This window comes from Sciurus carolinensis, chromosome 3 (assembly GCF_902686445.1).
Source record: "Sciurus carolinensis chromosome 3, mSciCar1.2, whole genome shotgun sequence".
Lineage (NCBI taxonomy): Eukaryota > Metazoa > Chordata > Mammalia > Rodentia > Sciuridae > Sciurus > Sciurus carolinensis.
The window spans coordinates 143,704,911-143,724,980 of record NC_062215.1 but is presented as its reverse complement, the minus strand read 5'-3'; the positions used below and the strand labels follow the sequence as shown (position 1 = coordinate 143,724,980).

The following is a 20,070-nucleotide window of genomic DNA, read 5'->3' as shown; positions in this document are numbered from 1 at the left end:
GAGACTCTGTCTCACAAAAAACAAAGGATGGGAGCCCAGGATGGGATGTGGCTCAGTGGTTAAGCATCCCTGTGTTCAGTCTCTGGTACCAAAAACAAAACAAAACAAAACACACACACACACACACACACACACACACACACACACATATATATATATACACTTTGCAACCAATTGCAGATTATATTTCTGTACAAGTATAGTATGTATGATCTAGGGTCTTTTAAATAGGTAAAACCAACTGTGACATGCACAGAACTTCAACTTTTTCACTGTCTTCAAGAGGTAACAGAACCTTAGTGGGCTGTTGTGGGCTTTCATATTTTTCCTTGGCATCATACATGAAAATCAGCAATTCATTCTATTTGGACTCTCTCTACACTGCCTTCAGTCAATGTGTCAGGACACCATTCGGTGGAGCGAACTTCAGCAGTGGGGCCCAGGTTCCACAAATCCCCAAGCGATGTTGATGGTGCCAAGAACCTCTGCCAAGATGCAGCAAACTGGACTCTCCACTTGAGGGGTAGGTTCAGGCATAAGGAAGATAATCCGGAAGACTCTGAAAACAGGTCTTTGATAGGCACAGAAGTTTGGTAATGAGTTGTACGCACCTGGGAAGAATTTTGCTTCTTCGCTCTCACAGAGTCGGCTTATTCACACCTCGTGGAATGGTCAGGCTGAACGTGGGAAGAGGTGCACTCACAGAGTTACAAACCTGCGCGTGGCCTTGGCGCGCCGTCTCACCCTTCCCGGCCGCAAATACCCTAGCTTCCCACCTGCTTGCAGAGCCGCCCAGCCGCAGGGCTATTGGGCACGGACCACGCCCTCTCGCCGCTGGGGCCCGCCCCGCAGCACGCGCCGAAGGCCGGCGCCCCGCCCCGCCCACCACGTGACAGCCCCACCCTCCGCGCACGCTCGGGTTGGCTCTCCCTACCCAGGGGGTGGGGTCTAGCAAACTGCACTGCCCCAGACGCGGCTGCAGTTTTCAAACCTCAACTGTAGACTTCGGTCCTCGTCCTCGCCACCGTCGCCGCGGGTCACTTAGTAGGGGACCAGGTCACAACTGTTGATCTTTGTCCGGAAAAGTAAGCGTGGACTCTGCCAAGTTCGGCGTTAGCGAGTGCCTCACCTGGCTAGAGCTGGAGAACGCTTTCAGTCGCGGCCACCCGCGTGGAGCGGGACGGGATCCCAGGGACAGGAGCCCCCTCGGAGGGGGCAGCCCCGGGAGAACCTGCTGCGTCCGGAGCGGCCAGTGTACTGTGCCTCGCGGGGCCTCGGTCCAGCCGGGATTGACGGGTGAGCTAAGGTTGCGACTCCGAACCCCTGAATCGGTTCAGAGACCGGGGAGCGGATCGAGACTCTCTGGAGGGGTCCCAGCGGTCCGGCCGGGTCTGGGGTCTTCCCGGAATCTGGCCTGGCGGAGATGGGCTCGGACCTGCCGCCCCCCCCGCACCCCTTGGCCCTGCTGCTCCGGGCCCCTCTCCCTAGTCGGGCTGGAGTCTTGGGGCGGTTTGCAGTGGGTGCGCCCCGGGGGCGGCCGGGTCCACTGGCCGGCTTCCCAGCCCGGGGGGCGCGTGTGTGTGTGCGGCGGGCCCGGCCCCCGCCCCCTACTCCTCCGGGGTCGCCATGCGGCGGGCCCACCCGCGCCCCTTCCACGTCCCGTTGACGTGGTCCTCCGTAACCCTCGCCCCGACTTCTCCGCGTGGTGTAGGCTCAGGACGTGTTCCTGTCTGCGCCCGGGGACACGTCATGTCCACAGCAGTCTGTCGTGAGGAGAAAGTTTGTGCTCATCTGTGGGGTATTTTCAGTCACCGCTTGTGAAGTTTTTTAAAATTCGTGAATAGAGGACAAGAGGAACTGCAGCTGTTTCAGGGACTTTTCAGTAATCGAATTTTACTTGAATGTCGTAGAAACCACTTTGTGTACAAGACCCACCCTCAAACTGTACATCTACAGGATGGCCACGATTTTGACATTTACCCGGGCTCTTTGTTTTATTGTAGGGAAAAGCGCTTCATTTGCATTCCCTCAGAGGGATAGATAAGTGGAGACAAAGTTGAAAGAAACTTTATGGCCAGCTGGTAACTGGTATTAGTTTTTCCTGTCCATCTGTGTTGGGACTAGAAACACTCAGACGTGACTTTGCACTTTGTAATTAAGAAGAAAACTACATTTAAAAAGTCCAACCATAATACTGATCAGATTTCAATAATATTTGAATTTATCAGGTCTGTGTATCACATTCACCAGTTGTTTGGCAGGAGTTATGTTTACATCTGTGGTAAGAATGAATGATAAGCTGAACCTTGCAGGGATGTATGATATGGTGGATATGGTGTGACTTCTCAAGTCTATGAGAATGTGTGTGTTGAGATGGCAGGGTCTGTAGAAATGACTGGGCAAGTGGTAGCATATGTAACCTGGCATTTTGAACCCAGGAGCACAGTTTTATTACAGGAAAAAATAATTTCTCACAGGTACAACATTCTGCAGTTTTATGGTAAACTGTCTAGAAGTAGTTTTCAACAATTTCTCAATGTGTGTTTTATAAATATTAAACCACATACCTATGAAGTTGTATATTTTTAAAAAGGCTAGTCCATAAAATAGTGCCTAGAATTTTATTGTCCCTCCAGTCCTCCTTATCTGAGCAGATGTTCAGTTTTAAAAAAAATTGTATTAGTTATAGATGGACACAATATCTTTATTTATTTTTATGTGGTACTGAGACTCAAACCCAGTGCCTCACACATGCTAAGCAAGTACTCCACTGTTGAGCCCCCAGATGCTCAATTTTTAAGAAAATTTCTAATACTTAATAATTAGAGTTTATTAATAGCTTATTTTTAAGATGCACATTATGCATGTTAAATCATTTTTCTAAAATATTACAATAAAATATATTTACTTGCATGGCAATGTGCTTAACTTATAAAAGCAAAATTTCCATAATTATTTTGAAATCTTTTTAGTGTGTGGATAGAATGATTTCAATTTCTCTTGGGATCACTGTATAGTGAATTACAAATTGGTTAAGGTACAATCAGTTTTTAGGAAAGTGGAGACTTGACTGATTACTGTCAGCATATAAATAACAAATTTGAAGAGACAGATTTGACAGACATTTCTAGCAGATACTTCTTTCAATTTTTTTAAGCTTGCACTCACAATGTTTTACTGGTAAACATTTCAGCATAATTTTAGAAACTGTTTTGAAGGTGTTTGCTGATTAGAAGGGAGAATTATCTTATCAAAATTTCTGTTTTAATCTTGAAGACTCAATTTAAAACCCAGAATCAAGTAAATCAAATACTGATTCATTCACTTAATCTTTAAATTGTCTCAAAAATGCACATGTGGTATGTTATAGTGCATATTTCCTGTGTATAAAATTGGCAACTGAGAACAGTGCTCTTGACCTAACTACTTTTATTTTTGTGGTGCTAAAAATCCAACCCAGGATCTTGGTCATGTTCAGCAAACAGTTCTACCACTGAGCTACATCCCTATCCCTTACCTACTACTTTTAAAGGTTTTTGATTGATTCTTGGTTGTTTTTATTTTTGTTGTTTAGAATTCTTTTGAACTCCTATATATTGTGTCAGAAACATCAATAGTCATTAAAATACTACCTTTCTATTTGGAAAAACTTAAAATGTAGTCAATTGTTTTCATTTTTCATAATATTGAGGACAAAATTCAATGTTTTTCACTTTAAGTAGTTTATATTTTTATATTCTGTGATAGGCTAGTTTCAAAGGAGATTTCTTTGAATTGGATTCATTTCCCAGCACCAAAGAGAAAAAAAAGTTCTTACAAACTAGGTTACAAGCATATATTTTTATGTAAATATGTTGTTGTAATGTTGCAATTTTCAAGGCATACTTTGTTAAATTTTTTCTTTGATTTATTTATCCTTTTTTCCAAAACATTTAACTCAAACTTCACTGCTTTTTAGACATGAATTCAATTTCTTTTAATATTTATGTGCTATGTATCTTGGTTCATCTCTAACCCTTTTCAGCTACTCCAAGAGAGGGTGTTAGTTATGCATTAAGCATTGAAAATTTTAGTAAGATAGTTTCCTCTTTAATCCTCAAAGGATCAGATTCCATTTTGCATTGTAATAGTTACTGAATAAACAGTACTTCATTGGTGCTGTTAAGTAAACAGTAATTTATTTTACAATAGAAACCTAATTTTCCATTTGATGAATGACAAGCATTGTTTATTTGTTGGCCCACTCTATTTCCGTTTTTTTCAACATCTTATCCTAGTTTATAATTATAGGACTTGATTTTTTTTTAAGGTGGGAAGAGAACATCAGGCCTTACTGTCTTGACACAGTCAGGGCTGGGGTCGTTCCTTGGGATTTCAACCCTTGGATAGTATTAGTATATACTAGACTGGTTGGACTAGAGTCAGTCTAGCTGGTTTTCCATTGTGATTTTCAGGAGATTAAATTCTTTTTTTTTTTTTTTTTTGGCGTTGTTGGGGATTGAACCCAGGGCCTTTTGCTTGCGAGGTGAGCACTCTACCAACTGAGCTATCTCCCCAACCCGAGATTAAATTCTTGAATTCTATTTTCTGTTCAATATTTAAAAGCAAACAACAACAAATTGTTAGTAGAATACATATAAGGAATATACCTTCCTTGAAATTGAAAATCATCATCTTCATCCTTCAAACCAGTACCTTTTCTTCCAATCCATGACTAATTAAAAATAGACCCTCTGCCATGACAGTAGAAAGTTCTTCCTTTCATGGATGTTATGTAATTAAATTGCCAGGTTCCTCTTGTTCCTAGGGACAATTGGGTTTCAGTAAATGCCCATGTAGACAGGAGGAGTTGGTTCTCTGCAGTCTTATGGTTTGCCTTGCTTTCCATTGCCTTTCAGATTTACTTCATGAAGATAATTTATTACTCTTTGATAGCACAAGTATCTGAATTTACTGATTGAAGTATTAAACTATTGATGTTCTTAGCTGAAGTAGGTACTTATATGAAAACAGGTGGTCACCTAGTCTGGAAAGACTGGTAGATAGGAAATGAATGCTCAGTTGGCATCATACTGCAGTATATAATGTAAATAATTTTTGGATGTCCTGTTTTGGCTTGAAAGTCTCTAATAGCAATTTAAATGTGTCTTCTTTTATTTATCTTAAGCAAAGATGAGCTGAGTTTGTATCACCAGTACTAATTTCAGGATGGATCTCAACCCTTGAAAATATGAAATGTACTTGAACATTCATTCTTCTGTATAATTCATATAATTCTATTGATCAAACATTTTTGAATTCTTACCAGGTGCCAGACAACACCTGGTAGTGCCTGTTTGCTTAGGCATAGAGTAAAAGGTTCTTTAGACACAAACAATTGCAGTCTAAGGCATTAAGAAGTAAGGATTATGCCAAAGATCTTCTTATTTAAAGCATAAAGGAAAGGCATTTAAATCAACCTGTGAGTTTTTAGGCAAATCGTCCTGCGGAAGAACCTGGGTAAAAAGAATTAGTCATTTAAGGAAATGTAGAAAGGGAGTTTCAGGCAGAGAGGAATAATCCAGATGGGGAAGAAAAATACAAGATCGGAGTGTGGCTGGAAATGATGGTGGTATATACTAGGCTTCAGGAGCTTTGAGTGTCTCTGTATAAGGGTTTTAGCTTATAGGTACTGAGGAGCTAACAAAGGAATCAAAGCAGACAATTTAGTTCTCATGATGTTTTCATTGTATATTGCAAATATTATTTTCATAAAACTTTGATAACTTTGAAGTGAGTCTCATGATGAGTATTTTTAAAATAGAGCTGGTTAGAGGTTTATAACAGACTATTTGTCTTACTTTTGATCACATCATATTTGCTTTCTCCATTCAAATAAGATAAGACTTAGATCAAACCTAACATATCTTTCTGTTTCTTCCTTCATCAATCATATCTGCATTCTTATTATAATTATTGTAGTGGGAGTTAATGAAAAGAATCTTTGAAAATAAATGTGAAACACCATTATTAGTAGTAGAGCTGTGTAATTGAAATCTTTATTGTATCTTACCTTCTTTTACCTTTTATGGTTAAAAAAAGCACTCATTGTGTCTCTAATTATGTACAGACATACAAATTTACTTAACATCTCTTCAGATTTTTTTAAATTGGTAGAGCCTGATAAAATGTTATGAAATGGATTTCAAATGGAATAAGACATAATTTATAATCAGTTATAGAATCTATGCCCTTTATTTAGATGTCCTAAATGAAGGGCAACCAGATATTTGTGAAGGGTTTGGAAGACAAAGGTAATATTCATGCTTCACTATATGCAAAATTAGCCAAAGGAAAAATGGAAAGATATATGGACTGTGACAACTGGTTCAAGAGAAGTAAATACAAAGAAGATGAATTTGAGAAATGATATACAGAAACTTAAAGCAATTCATGAATATTAGCAATAAGTAGATGAGTGTAGCATTTAATTTTTAGAAATGTACTCTTTCTTTTTCTGAGAAATGGCTTGTGTTCCAGCAAATTCAGAGCCAGAATGAAGTGTATCACAATATCTAAAATGATTTTTGTATTGACATTCATTTAAAAAACAGCTGCTGCCCAACACTTGTTTTAGCTACACCTATAGTTATCTATGTAACATATTTATCTGTTATAATAACCAGCAGTACATGTTAGTGTTATAGAATTTATTAGGGTAAAAAATTAAATACACACAGTTTAGGAAATTCTGTTAAGTAGATTGATTATTAAGTCACTATTTAAATTATCACAATTCATTTTAATCATTTAAAAATAATCTAAACTCCCTTTTTTCCTAACATAACTAAAAAATAATAGACTTTATCAAACTTTATTTTCATCAGTATGTCATGTTCTTCATTGATAAATAGCATTGGGAATATAGCCCAAATAGATCCATAACACAGTCATTTCCTTTTTTTCTATATGTGCGTATATGTTGTAAGTGTGACTATCAGCATATTAAATCACATTTTGAATTTTCTTAAGGGTTCCAGGATGAGTCTGAATTTTCACAAGTAATATTCATAATAAATTCATGGGTCTCAAGATTAACAATTGTGATTCTTTTTATGGAATAATAACTGTAAGTTCATTCAGAGTTTGCTAAGTGTTTTTTCTGTTTTTATTAAAGATATTAACTCTTGCTTAGTATAGACCCTAAGTATATACCCTAAATTCTTATGTGGCCTCTGCATGAGAACTGGCCTATGATTTTGTTGACAAACACCATCAGCTGCTTGTCAATGCAGAGAAAATATAGGGGTCTTTCAAAACCCAATCAGTGATGGCCCTTGAATTTCAGGCTAAGTAAACCCTTACCATGGAAATAGATACCTTTTGCTATTGCAAATGGGTAAGCTGCTGCATTTGTCTATTGATATATTCACAGCGATCTTTTTTTTATAAGGAAGAATTTCACTTAAATTATTGGATTAAGTATTGATATTATTTTAGTTTTAAAAATATTCATCTCATATGATGTGGAGTCACAACCATCTTTTTTTTACCCCAAAGCATTTTTTTATTGATTATTAAAGTAGTGTCTTAGTGTAGTTAACATAAACATAGGAAATTATAAATACTGCCCATAGTCCCACCACTCAAAGATAACCACTATAATATTGTGCCATAGTTTTCCAATGTTATTCTGTTTGCTTTTGTATTTTACCCACAAATTTATCATACTATATATAAAATTTTATACCTTTATTTTTTCAATTAATGGGCTAATAGTCTTTGAAGGTATACTTTTTGTTGAATGTATTATATTCTGATATACTTACTTAACTATTTCCTTATAACTGGACTTCAGTGTTCATGAGTTTAAACTTTTGAAGCATTTTTTGCTATTATAAATCATGCTTGATTGAACATAAATATTTGACTACATGCAAAACCATATTGGTTCTTGAAAACTGAAAGCAGAAAGTGGCCTATTCACAAAAATATCTTAGTTCTACTAGAATTCTTATGAATGGATCATTTTGGAACCAATATATTACAGTATAAGGTAAACCTCCTAGAATCTAGAATCTAGTGAGAGAAAAATCTAGAATCAAGAAGCTGTGGTACTCTTGACTCTGTGTTTGAAGTTGTCATGTTCTTCATTGATGAATAGCATTGGGAATATAGCCCAAATATATCCATAACGTCATTTCCTTTTTTTCTATATATGTGTATATGTTGTAAGTGTGACTATAAGCATATGTAGACCCCTTAATTTAGGTGTAAAATTCTAAAAGCCCAAAGACAAACTGGAAAAAGAAAAGAAAAACCCAAGTTAATTGAGCACAGAAATTGATGCCCATTTTAACTTTTCAGAGAATGATATGTGACCAGTATAACTGAGTGTCATCACAACTAAGAAGATCCAAAAATAGTTCATCAAAACTGCGTGCAGTGGCCCATGCCTGAAATTCCAGCAGCTGGGGAAGCTGAGGAAGGAGGATCTTGAGTTCAAAGCCAGCCTCAGCAACTTAGTGAGGTTCTAAGTAACTTGGTGAGACCCTGTCTCTAAATAAAATATAAGAAAAGGACTGGGGATGTGGGATGTGGGATGTGGCTCAGTGGTTAAGCACTGCTGGGTTCAATCCCTAGTACAAAAACAAACAACAGCAAAACAAAAAAACCCAACCAACCAAACAAAAAAATCCCAGAAAATAAAAAGAGTTTTAAGAGTCGAATGTAGGCAAACTTGAGGTGAGAGTTTTGTGTATGGAATCAACAGCTTCTCAATAATGGCAGAGAACTATCTTTGGGTAGAATGTTATTTTTTTCTAATGGAACAATCATGATGTGCCATTATGACTAGCATGCACCAGTGTCATTCCACAGGAGTTCATCATATTTTGATTTTTATCTTTAGAGCTCTGCAAGATAGATTCTGTTATCATCCATTCTTGTTTTGGAGGGGTACAGGAATTGAACTCTGGGGTTCTTCAATACTGATTACATCTCCAGCTCCCACCCCCCAACCCCTTTTTTAAAACTTTTGATACCAGGTCTCACCAAGTTGCCCAGGTTGTACTTGAACTTTTGACCCTCCTGTCCCAAGTTGCTGGATGTCATCCATACTTTAGAGGCAGCAGAATTGATGCTTTCCTTACTAGTGATCAGGGAAATGCAAAACAGATCACAGTAAAATTCCATTTCACCTTCATCATACTAGAATAGCCAAGAGTCTGATAGTACAAGTATTGTCAAGGTAATGATAAATCCCTCCATCCAGTGCCTGTGGAAGAATAAACTTGGGATGGAAAAAAGGGACTTTGTCTATGATGTTTTTTTTTTTTTTGATGTTTTATTTAATTTAAATGAAATATGGCCACATAAGTAGATTGGAAAGAACAGCATTTATTATGGTATTTGTTTCCTTGCCTCCATATTTGAAGTGTGTGTGTGTGTGTGTGTGTGTGTGTGTGTGTGAGAGAGAGAGAGAGAGAGAGAGAGATATTAATAACTTTATTGCCACAGGTTGGGTGACTTAAGTGGAAATTTGTTTTCTCTTAATTCTGGAGGCTAGAATTCTAAGATTGAAGTGTCAGTAATGTCGCTTTCCTTGGCTCATAGATGGCCATCTTCTCCCTGTGTCTTCACACAGTCCTCATGTATGTTTGTGTCCTAATCTCTTTTTCTTGTAAGGATGCTAGTCATATTGGAGTAGGGACCATCTTAATGACATAATTACTACCAGAAAAGGCTGTATCTCCAAAGGTAGTGACAGTGTGATGTCCTGGAGGTAAGAATTTCAACCTATGAATTTGGGAAGGACATAGTTCAGCCTTCAATAGTAGCTGCTCTGACTTTAACGTGGTTTGTCCTCCTGAACCCATATTGAAATTTAATTTCCATTGTGAGCTATTAAAAAGGTGAGAACTTAATTAGCAGTGGTGTTTAGAGGTAGAGTTGTTTGGAAGTGATTAAGTTTAGATAAACTCATTAGATTGAGACCTGGTGACTTTTTAAGAAGAGATCAGACACACACACACTCACACTGTCTCTTGACGTGTGATATTCTGTGCTGTCTCAGGACTCTGACAGCAAGAAAATCATCACCAAATGGGGCCTGCGTGCAACTCTAGAACCATGGGTCAAAATAACTTCTTTTCTTTATAAAGGAGCCTGAAATTCAGGAATTTCATTATAGTAATGAAAAATGGACTAATGGAGCAAAGTTAAAAAAATTTAATTAGGGTCTTATAGCTGGTATTGATAAGTATAATTCAGACCCTGATGTGTTTCAGCCCAAATGTTATTTTCAGAAAGCTGTATTGCTGCCCTTAGATTTCTAGAGATATACCTCCAAAGTAGTTACTTTCCCCACCCCCAAAGACTAAGGAATTTATAAAAAAAAAAAAAAAGAAAGAATTTACTGACTTGAAAATAAAACCAAGAAGAGAAAATATAGAACTGAAAACATTGAACTCTAAGCACACTGCCTGTTTTCTAAGTAGAATATAGTTTGTATTTGAATATAGGAAAATAAATAATAGTAGATGTGAAGTAGGAAATAGGGGTGGTGGGATATGGCAGAGAATGAACAAAAAAGCCTAGGAATTTGTTATAGGAAGGAGCAAGAAGACTACTACTTTTTCTTTTATTAGGCATACATAGCAGAAAGTTAGAAGTATCTTGAAATATATAGTCGGCTATTATTAACATGAATTCCATTATTACAAAATGGTAGTTTTGATGGTAAACTGGATGCATGTAAATATCAAAAAAAGTTCCAGATAATCTTGAACTTCAGATATGATTAAGACTTCAGAATAAAGCTTTATTTGTGATCAGTTGCTCATCCAATAAAACAATTGAGCTGTTATACATGTCTAGGTTTTGACAAAGGAAGAATGGAGAGTGTCTGGATTTAGTTTTGAAACGTGGTCAATCCACAAAACAAGTTCTATTTCTTATAGTCATTCATAGGACAGTAATATAAATCACAATGTCTGAACATTAAACCAAACTTATTTGGTCAGGTGAAATTAAAATCAATAATTGTTACCTTGTTATGTTAAATTACCTAGTTGTGTGAAAGGTATAATTTTAGAGAATGAGAGTTTAAAAATGAAAATAAGTGATTGCTTTTATTACAGTTTTATGATAACTTTTTTTTAAAACAAGTTGGGAAGAGAATGAAGTCAGTAACTTTATTCAGATGCCATTGAGGCATTGACACCACTTTATATGTGTGCTTCTGGTGTTTCCTCTTGTGGGTAAAATGTGCTCTTTTAAACCATTTTTTTTTTTTTTTAGTTCTACCTTATTGCTATATTTGGAGCTGTATAATATAGCACACATCTTGCCTAAGACAACATCTTTTTTTCTTAATTGCATTTAAGTTATATCCTCTTTCTTCTCTTTTTGTAAATAGGTAAAACTAAGTGATTAGAGAAGTATATCTGGGATTCATCTAAGATGTCTCGGAGAAGATTTGATTGTAGAAGTATTTCAGGCTTGCTAACTACAACTCCTCAAACTCCAATGAAAATGGAAAACTTTAATAATTTCTATACACTTACACCTAAAGAGCTTGGAAGGTAAGACAACTATGATGTGTATACTGTTTAAAGTTAAATTTTGGATATCTGTTTCTATAGTTTGTGAAGTCATCATCTCTGTTGCTGTTATACAGAGTGTCATCTTAACTGACTGGAAAATCAAATCTGTACAAGGTTTAGTGACCTTCTATCAAGTGTCCTACCTAACTTCAGAGTCTTCATGGGAGGTTTCCCTTTCTTATCTAAGTTCATGAATAGAAAGAGGCTGCATAGCACAGTGGACTGCTGAGTCCAGATCTGGTCTCTGTCATTTCCTAGCTGTCTGAACTCATTTAAATTATTGGACCTCTTAGTGCTATAGTTTCCTCATCTGAAGAAGGGAGAATATTAATTGTGTCTATTTTATATGGTTTGTGTAAGGGTTAATTACTTAATATTTATAAAGTGCTTGATACAGGGTGGTATCAGTTTTTATTTAATACTTTTTAAAAATTCCTAGGATATTTTGTACTTGGCTAAAAAAGAAATAGGAAGATTCCTCTCTACTACTTCTTCCCTAATTAAACAAAAGTAGTTAACTTATATCTGAAGTATAGTTCTGTATCACAAAGAATGAGTCTTCTGTAAATAAAAGCCTGTATAAATTTTGCTTTGGCTTAACCAAGGTGTAAATTTCTAAACGCCAAGGAGTAACCTGATATTATGAGATCATTTAGTACTATGTTTTTAGTATACATCAAATTATAAAAGTCATGCCAAGTTATCTATTCAGTATCTTCTGAGCTTTAAATTAAAGGTAATTAATGAAGGGTTGGAAATGGTGATTAATTTATATATTCAGTGTGATTTAATTATGGAGGTAAAAGTTTTGGTTTATATTAAAATGGTCTGGTTAGTCAATGTTTGTATAGGTACATGTATACTAAAATAGTATGGTTAGACTTTTTCTTTGAAAATCTCAGTGTGAAAACAAAATTGAACCATTAGAAGTAATTCTTTCCTTAGTAGTCTTTTTCATTTTTACAGAAATTTAATGTAGCCTTTTTCAAAATGAAGATGATGAGAATATTTTTTTCAAAATAAAGATGATAAGATCTACCTTATTAAAAAGAACTCAGTATAAAAGCACAATTCATAATTGTGTCATATTCATTAATTTCGTGTGCAAAATATTTGGATTTTTTTTTCTTTTTTTGTTACTGGGAATTGAACCCGAGGACACTCAACCACTGAGCTACATCTCCAGCATTTTTTGTTTTTAAATGACATGTCTTGCTAAATTGCTTAGGGTCTTGCTAAGTTGCTGAGGCTGGTTTTGGACTCCTGATCCTCCTGCCTCAGCCTCCAGGATTATAGGTGGGTGCCACAATGCCTGACTTGAGTGTTTTAAAGGTATATTCTAAGAGAATTTTAACAATATTTTTAAATGATTTTGGTAAATCATTTTGTTCTGTCTTTATTTGTCATTGCATTATAATAAGGGATGTTTTTTATTTTCTTTTTGGTTCCTGTATCTTACATTGAATAGTCATAGAATCTTTTCGTTGAAAAGATTTCAGTGGTCTTCTGATACAGTTTTTTTTTTTTTTTTTTTTAATGCAGTGAGCAATCCTTCCTCTTAATTTCCCCCAGCAAGCCCTTAGTCAGCCTTAATTTGAGTACTTCAGTTATCTGTTCCATTTTGTGGATACCTTATAGTCATAAAATGTTCTGTTTTCTACTTGGCTAATATCTATCCAATAGACACTGTTCTTCTTTTATAGCTGTATGTAATGTACATCCATGTGAAAGTCCTTCAGACATTTGAATATTTCTAACCTTGTTAGTTTCCTTAAATGGTTGTCATATGATCTGACTTCCAGACAGCCTTCCTTGATGCAGTAACCCTCTTCTGGATCACTTTGTAGTATTCATTTGTCCCCTTTAAAATGGGAGGCCTATGGTTAGAAACAGCCATCTTACCATTGTTAGCATCTTACCATTTAGAATATAAAGGAGATTGTGTTGAGGAAGCCTAGGGTTCCATTAGGAACCAACCTCCCTCCCTCCCTCCCTCCCTCCCCCCTCCATCCCTCCCTCCCTCCCTCCCTTCCTTCCTGTCTGCCTTCCTTCCTTCCTTCCACCCCCGTTCTGTCATCTAACCACCCTTTTTCCAAAAGCATCAAATCTGTCATATGGCATCCTATAATAGGTAGAAACACTCTAGCTACGAGTCAGTTGGCCTATCTTTACTCTGTATGTTGTATGATCTAGTTGTGTGATTTCATTTTTCATAAGTGAGAAGGAGGACTAGATGGATGTCTCATAGTTTCCTTTTATTGTGTTTGGAAACTGCTGTGAACAGGCAATTGGATATCAAATCCTTGAACTGTACATAAAATAAAAGGCTTTCTTTTGTATTTTTCTAAGATACTATTTTGATGGGTAAATTTAGTTACCTTTATTAAATTAACTTTGCAAAATAAGAGCTCTTATGGGAGCTAGAAAGTCTATTTATAAAGTGTCTTTTTTCTTTAAAGGTTTTAGAAAACTTAAACTTTGATGAGGGCAGTGTCAGTAATTCTAAATTGTTTTATAAAAATGAGGTACCGTCATGAGTAAGACTTACAAACTTGTATCAGTGTGCATTCTAACATTTTTGAGTAAGAACTCTTGGTAGACTCTGATTAAAGCAAATTCAGATTGCTAATGTTGTCATGAAAGAGGCGTAATATCATCTTTTTAAATTGTTATGGGCTAATGAGTCACATGTTAAATAATGATGTATTTAATAAGTAGACCTTGATAAATTAGAAATCATGAATTCATCTGCTGAGAACTTAAATTTCTTTCAATATTGTAACCAATCTTAATATACTGTACTTTTGTGAAATGGAAATAAAGATCATAATCTTGTTTCTACTGAGGTTTACATATTTTATAGTATATGAACATATATTTCTAGCATATGATGAACTATAATGCTATCTTTCTAAATTCACTGTTTTTTTAAAAAAAAATAATTTAAAGATGTCAGTGAGCAGTCTAAAGGAAAATACATGAAAGTTAGTCAAGTTCTTTTTTTACTGCTCTCAAAAACCTTGCATTGTTCCTGTTTTTTAAATATGTTGGGTGAGTTTTTTCCACCCCTCCCCCAACCGAGGCAAGGTTTCATAGGGCTTGTGGTTAGAAGGGTGAGGCAGATTCAGAAATAAACGTCAGCTTCCTTTGTGGCTTACCCTCCCCAGCCCTTCATATTTTATTGTGTATTCTAGAATGCAGAAGGGTAACTGTTAGACCTTTTCACTGCTGGGAAATATAGTCAGCCTTGCCTTTTTAGGGTATGCATTAAGTATTATTGTTAAGGGTTTATAAAGTTTTCTTGAGTGTTTCTATTAAATTCGGTATGGTAACAATTTATATAGAAAATTATTTTGGAGACTTCTAATAACTAGCATTTTAGAATGAAATATACTTGTTTATCCCCAAGGATTAAGATAATTATAAAAATATTTACCTGGTTTCACAGAATATACATATTCATTATATATATATTTACTTATATTCACACACATATAAATTTCGGAGAATCTCCAGCTTTAAAACATACACATGCCTCAAGAACAGGGTACAAAATAGCACAGTAAATGACATTCTAGTAAGATTTCATTCATAATTAGATAAAAAGTATTATTTTTGTTCTTTGTTTCTGAGGGAATTTTGACTTGTAGATACAATCATAAAATTGCAGCAAAACTAAATTGTCACTATTAGTACTATAAACTATTTTCTGATGTATAATTCTCTTGGCTGTTTCTGTTTTCTAAATTTTACAAGATGAATTTCTTTATAAAAAATTTCCTGTTTTAGAGAAGTTTTTGCTTCTAAATCCAAGAATTGGCAGAAGTTAAACTTCTTAGAAAAAAAAAAATTACAAAAAACCAAACTATTTTAAAGGAAAAAATTGTAGTGGTTAGCACAGAAAGTTTAATTCTTGGTACTCCATTTCCATATGTGACCTTTTATGAGTCACGTATTCTTATTCTGACTCATTTTATTCAGTGTAAAATTTATAAAACATCAATGATTCAAATATAAAATTGAAGAATTGATTTATATTTTTGTGTGCTTATTGAAATGCTTCAATTTGTATTACATTTTCATGAAGTGAGAAGATAGTTTGTAGTGAAAATTAAACATTCTCAAATCTTAAAACTGCTTTTATACATCAGATTTATTATATGTGAATTTATTTGAGGTATATTTAATAAATGTAAGGGTCAAATTATAACACTTTTTTTTCTTTACTAACTTGTTTGGTTTCCAGTGCTTTGCGTGGCACCCACTTAGGGGAAATTTGAGAAGAGTGGAAATCTTTATTATCTTTATTCTTGGGAATAGCAAGTAAATAATCAGGCAATTTATTCTACCACCCCGTACACACTCTAAAGACCCAAGCATATTAAAAATTGTTTACCTTGCTAAAGATTTTGGAAGTTTATTGTGAGGGAATTGGGCAAGGGAACTGTGGAACAAAATTATCTTCTAAAAATTTAATTTATACCTGATTTCTTTGTACCAGAAACTGGAGAGTAATTTGAGCTTTAGAATGAAAGTTATTAATTTTGGAATCTTCTAGATCAGTTTTAGAAGACTTACAGGTGGGCTGCAAAATCTGAAAATTTCTAGAATTGAATGTGAAACCGTATAAGGATATATGTACATTTTTTTCTGGAGAGCTTTTATTTCTCAAAATTGTCTTTCATTTAGTCCTTTGTGAAACTAAATGTTGAATGACCATATGCTTGTTGTAGATGCATATACCAGAAGATACTCTTAGTTTTTGGTGTGTTTTTAAATTTTGACTAAGATGCTGAGTACTGATACTGGAGAAAGCCAAAAACATACTGCTTTCTAAAATAATAAATATGATTTTAATGTGTGTGTTTGTACCTACCTGTTGATAATTGTTACTTTTCTTAGTTAAACATGAAATGTCTTTAAATACTCTCCATAGAATACCTCTCTCTGCTATCTGTTACAGGCATCACAGACTCCTGAGCATTACTAAGAAATATAGTGGTAAAATAACTGACATATTGTAATTGAAAGTTTCCAAGCTTGCTAAAAATATTTTCAAATGCAAAATTATTACAAAAATAAAATTAAGTAGGCCAAATACCCATTTTTGCATTTATTTTAATTTTTTGTATTTGAAGAAAGGCTATTTTGATTAGGGAGTTAATGTGATGCCCTATGAAGGGTACAGTCTTTGGAAAAATACCTAAGTTTAATCTTTATCTTGACCAAGTTAAGTATCTTGTTTGAGATCTGCAAAACAGAATAGCATTGTTGTGATTCTTAAACACAATAATTTATGTCAAGTATATGGCATGGAGATGGTATACAGACAAGACTGTCTTTTTGCAGTGATAATGTATCATATTAATAATGAAGAATAAATACAATTCTGCCATATCCTGTTATTAAAGTTTGTCATTTATATTTTTATGTGATAACACTGTAAATTTTATAAAAGTAAATGTGATGCTTGATTTAATTTAGAGACTAAAGACACATTCCTAATGGCATGAATATTTGAAACAATTGATTTTAATGGAGGTGTAACAGTGTCTATAATATACTAATGTGGTTCTCTGTGGCACAATTAAAATGGATTTTCTGTTTTGTTTTGTTTTTCTCTCCAGAGGAAAATTCGCTGTTGTAAGACAATGTATATCAAAATCTACTGGCCAAGAATATGCTGCAAAATTTCTAAAAAAGAGAAGACGAGGACAGGACTGTCGAGCAGAGATTCTGCATGAGATTGCTGTTCTTGAATTGGCAAAGTCCTGTCCCCGTGTAATTAATCTTCATGAGGTCTATGAGAATTCAAGTGAAATCATTTTGATATTAGAATAGTAAGTATGTACTTTAGTAAATTTAAGGTACATAGTCTAATTGGTAGGATAAGGTGACTTGAAATATAAAAAATAAGAATAATAAAAATGTGACAGGAACTTGTAAGGATTCCTTTGATAAATTATTAGACATAGTTCATTTTCAGATGTTTTTCACAAGGCTAAGGAGTATAGCCTTACACAAAACCACAAAATAAACAGCAAGAAATAAATGACAATACAGCATTTGAGGAACGTAGTAAAATGATGATAGTTTGATTTTGCTAATGACGTGGAAATTGAGATTTTTCTGGAAAACAATTTAATGGGGAAGTAGAATTAAAATAATTTATACACTTTGTGCATCTACTTGAAAAACACCTCCAAGGAAATGATCCAAGAACAGCAGAAAGGTAAACTGCATAAGGTAATGACTAGTACATTGTTGGTTAAGAAACACATTTAGTATGTGTGAAATGCATAGTGTTATGTTAGTAATTGTAGCCATAAGAAATAAAATGTCTTCTGTCAGTGTACATTGAAACAATGAAATATTCAATAATTCATGAGGGTAGTGGGAATAGAATATGGTTAAGATAATTGGTTTTACCAATATATCCACATGTGACTCTTAGTGTCTTTATTACATGAAGATCTGACACATTTATTATAGGATGTAAAAAGTGTGTTTGAACACCTGTAACAATTAGAAAAGATCAGTTTAATATATGTTTAGTATGCTTTATATTCTAGTAGTTTTAATAAAGTAAGTCTGTTTTTAGAAGAAAATGTATTGATGACTATATTCTTTTTAGTAGCTAACTTGCCTCTTTGCCGTTTTGAATTTAAAAGCATATTGCCCTTATTTTAATTTCTAGTCATTTTAAAGATGAAGAGCTTTGTTTGCATATTAATAAAAAATGTATTTGTTCCAGGAAATAGATTTACTTGGAATCAACTTGTAAATGAAACTGCTACTTTGGAAAATATTAAATAGACAAGTATTTCATTTCATTATAAATACCATGTACATTTCCCAGAACACCAAGATACCATACTAAAACATGTTATGGGCACCTTCAAAATAAATTCAAATTGCAGTAAATGCCAGGATACTATCAAAATGATTTCATTTTTCATACATTTTGTAATTATTTTTGTCAGCTGTTTTTTGAATAATTATCACATGCATGACATCTGTGTGCTTGAAGTATGTAAACAATAGCTAACATTTTTCAAAAATTGTGATAGAATATTGACTGTTTTCATAAATTCATCTTCTGGGAGTTCATTTAAACATCAACAACAAAATGCATTAGAAAGTTTTGACACATTTTATGGATAGACCTTGTTTATATTCTGAAAATCAATTCAGGTACACTGTTTAGCAAACTAGCGGAACTGTTACTGATCTCTGTAGCTGTGGCTAAAATGTAGCAAGCACTCAGCAAATGCTCGAGTGGATTAATATGTTTAATTTCTTACCTGAGTAACAAAGACTTACTTAAGTTATTGCTAGGATTTTGTCTTAATTATTATGCCCATAACTTTTGGAGTGGCATTGTTATATGATGTAATTTGAGTTGATGGTAAAATATGCTCAGACAGGTTTAGTTGTTTTAAAAGGTGACATTATTTTTTATATGGTAAAAATAAATGGTGGAATCTTTTACTCTAATAACCTTTACCAGTTCCCTAGCCAATCCATTCCACACTAATACTACTCTACAGAAAGATCAGAAAATAGTACAATTAACAGTCTTACATGCTTCACTTTGATTCACCAATTTTTGACATTTTACAGTGGCAACATTTTGAAAATTGTACATATCATGATATTTATCCTTTACCTGCTGAAGTACTTATTACAAAGACTAGGAGTACTTGTCTATATGATCAGTACCATTATCAAACACAGTAGAGCTAACATTAATCCAGTAGTATCATCTAATAGGCTATATTTAAATTTCTTTGTCTCCAAAATGTCTTACAATCTGACTTTTTCCAGTACAAGATCCAATGAGATTCACATATTTCATTGTTGAGTCTCTTCAGTAATTTTATTTTTCATGACACTGACTATTTTGGGGGAAATTTCTATCATGTGTTACTTGAAATGTCATACATTCTGAATTTGTCAGTGTCCCTCCCCATGATTAGATTATGACATTTTCCTTGTCAAGAAGACTGTATAGGTAATATGTACTTTTTATTGCTTCACATCAAGTGGTATTAATGTCAGATTGTTTCATTGTTGGTTTTCTTACATTTGAACTTGGTTAAGGTGCACTCTTTTAGGTCTCCATTTATTAACTATTCATGAAGATGTAGTTATTTGGTTTTTAGATGAGAAAAATAATGTAAATTGCCAATATTGTCTTCCTACATCTCATTTTGGAGTTCTCTGTTATAAACAATAACATCAATATTCAGATTGTCTTCACCATGTTATCATGAGACATATTAATTTCTTGTGAATTTTCAGGGAGTTTCAGGAAGGGGTGAGATTGAAGTGATTAGAACTTTTATATTTGTCTACAGAGCTTTTTCTGCATTGCCATAAAGGGTAATGTGGCAAATCTTTGTTGCTTCTTTCATGTGTCAGACATTTTGATTAATACTTACAGAGGTGATCTGTTTTGATCCTGTTCATTTATAAAATGAGA

The 20,070-nt window shown here is 34.6% G+C and overlaps 1 protein-coding gene across 1 annotated transcript in view; it reads left to right on the top strand.

Annotated features, from left to right (window-relative positions):
* The first annotated feature begins 992 nt into the window (after window positions 1–992).
* Stk17b (serine/threonine kinase 17b) overlaps window positions 993–20,070 on the top strand; it is a 32,152-nt gene continuing 13,074 nt past the window's right edge. Inside the window, exons 1-3 of the mRNA XM_047546232.1 lie at window positions 993–1,296; window positions 11,399–11,564; window positions 17,213–17,425. Of these exons, the coding sequence (XP_047402188.1) occupies window positions 11,443–11,564; window positions 17,213–17,425 (335 nt within the window). The 5' untranslated portion in view covers window positions 993–1,296; window positions 11,399–11,442. The remainder of the gene's footprint in view (window positions 1,297–11,398; window positions 11,565–17,212; window positions 17,426–20,070) is intronic.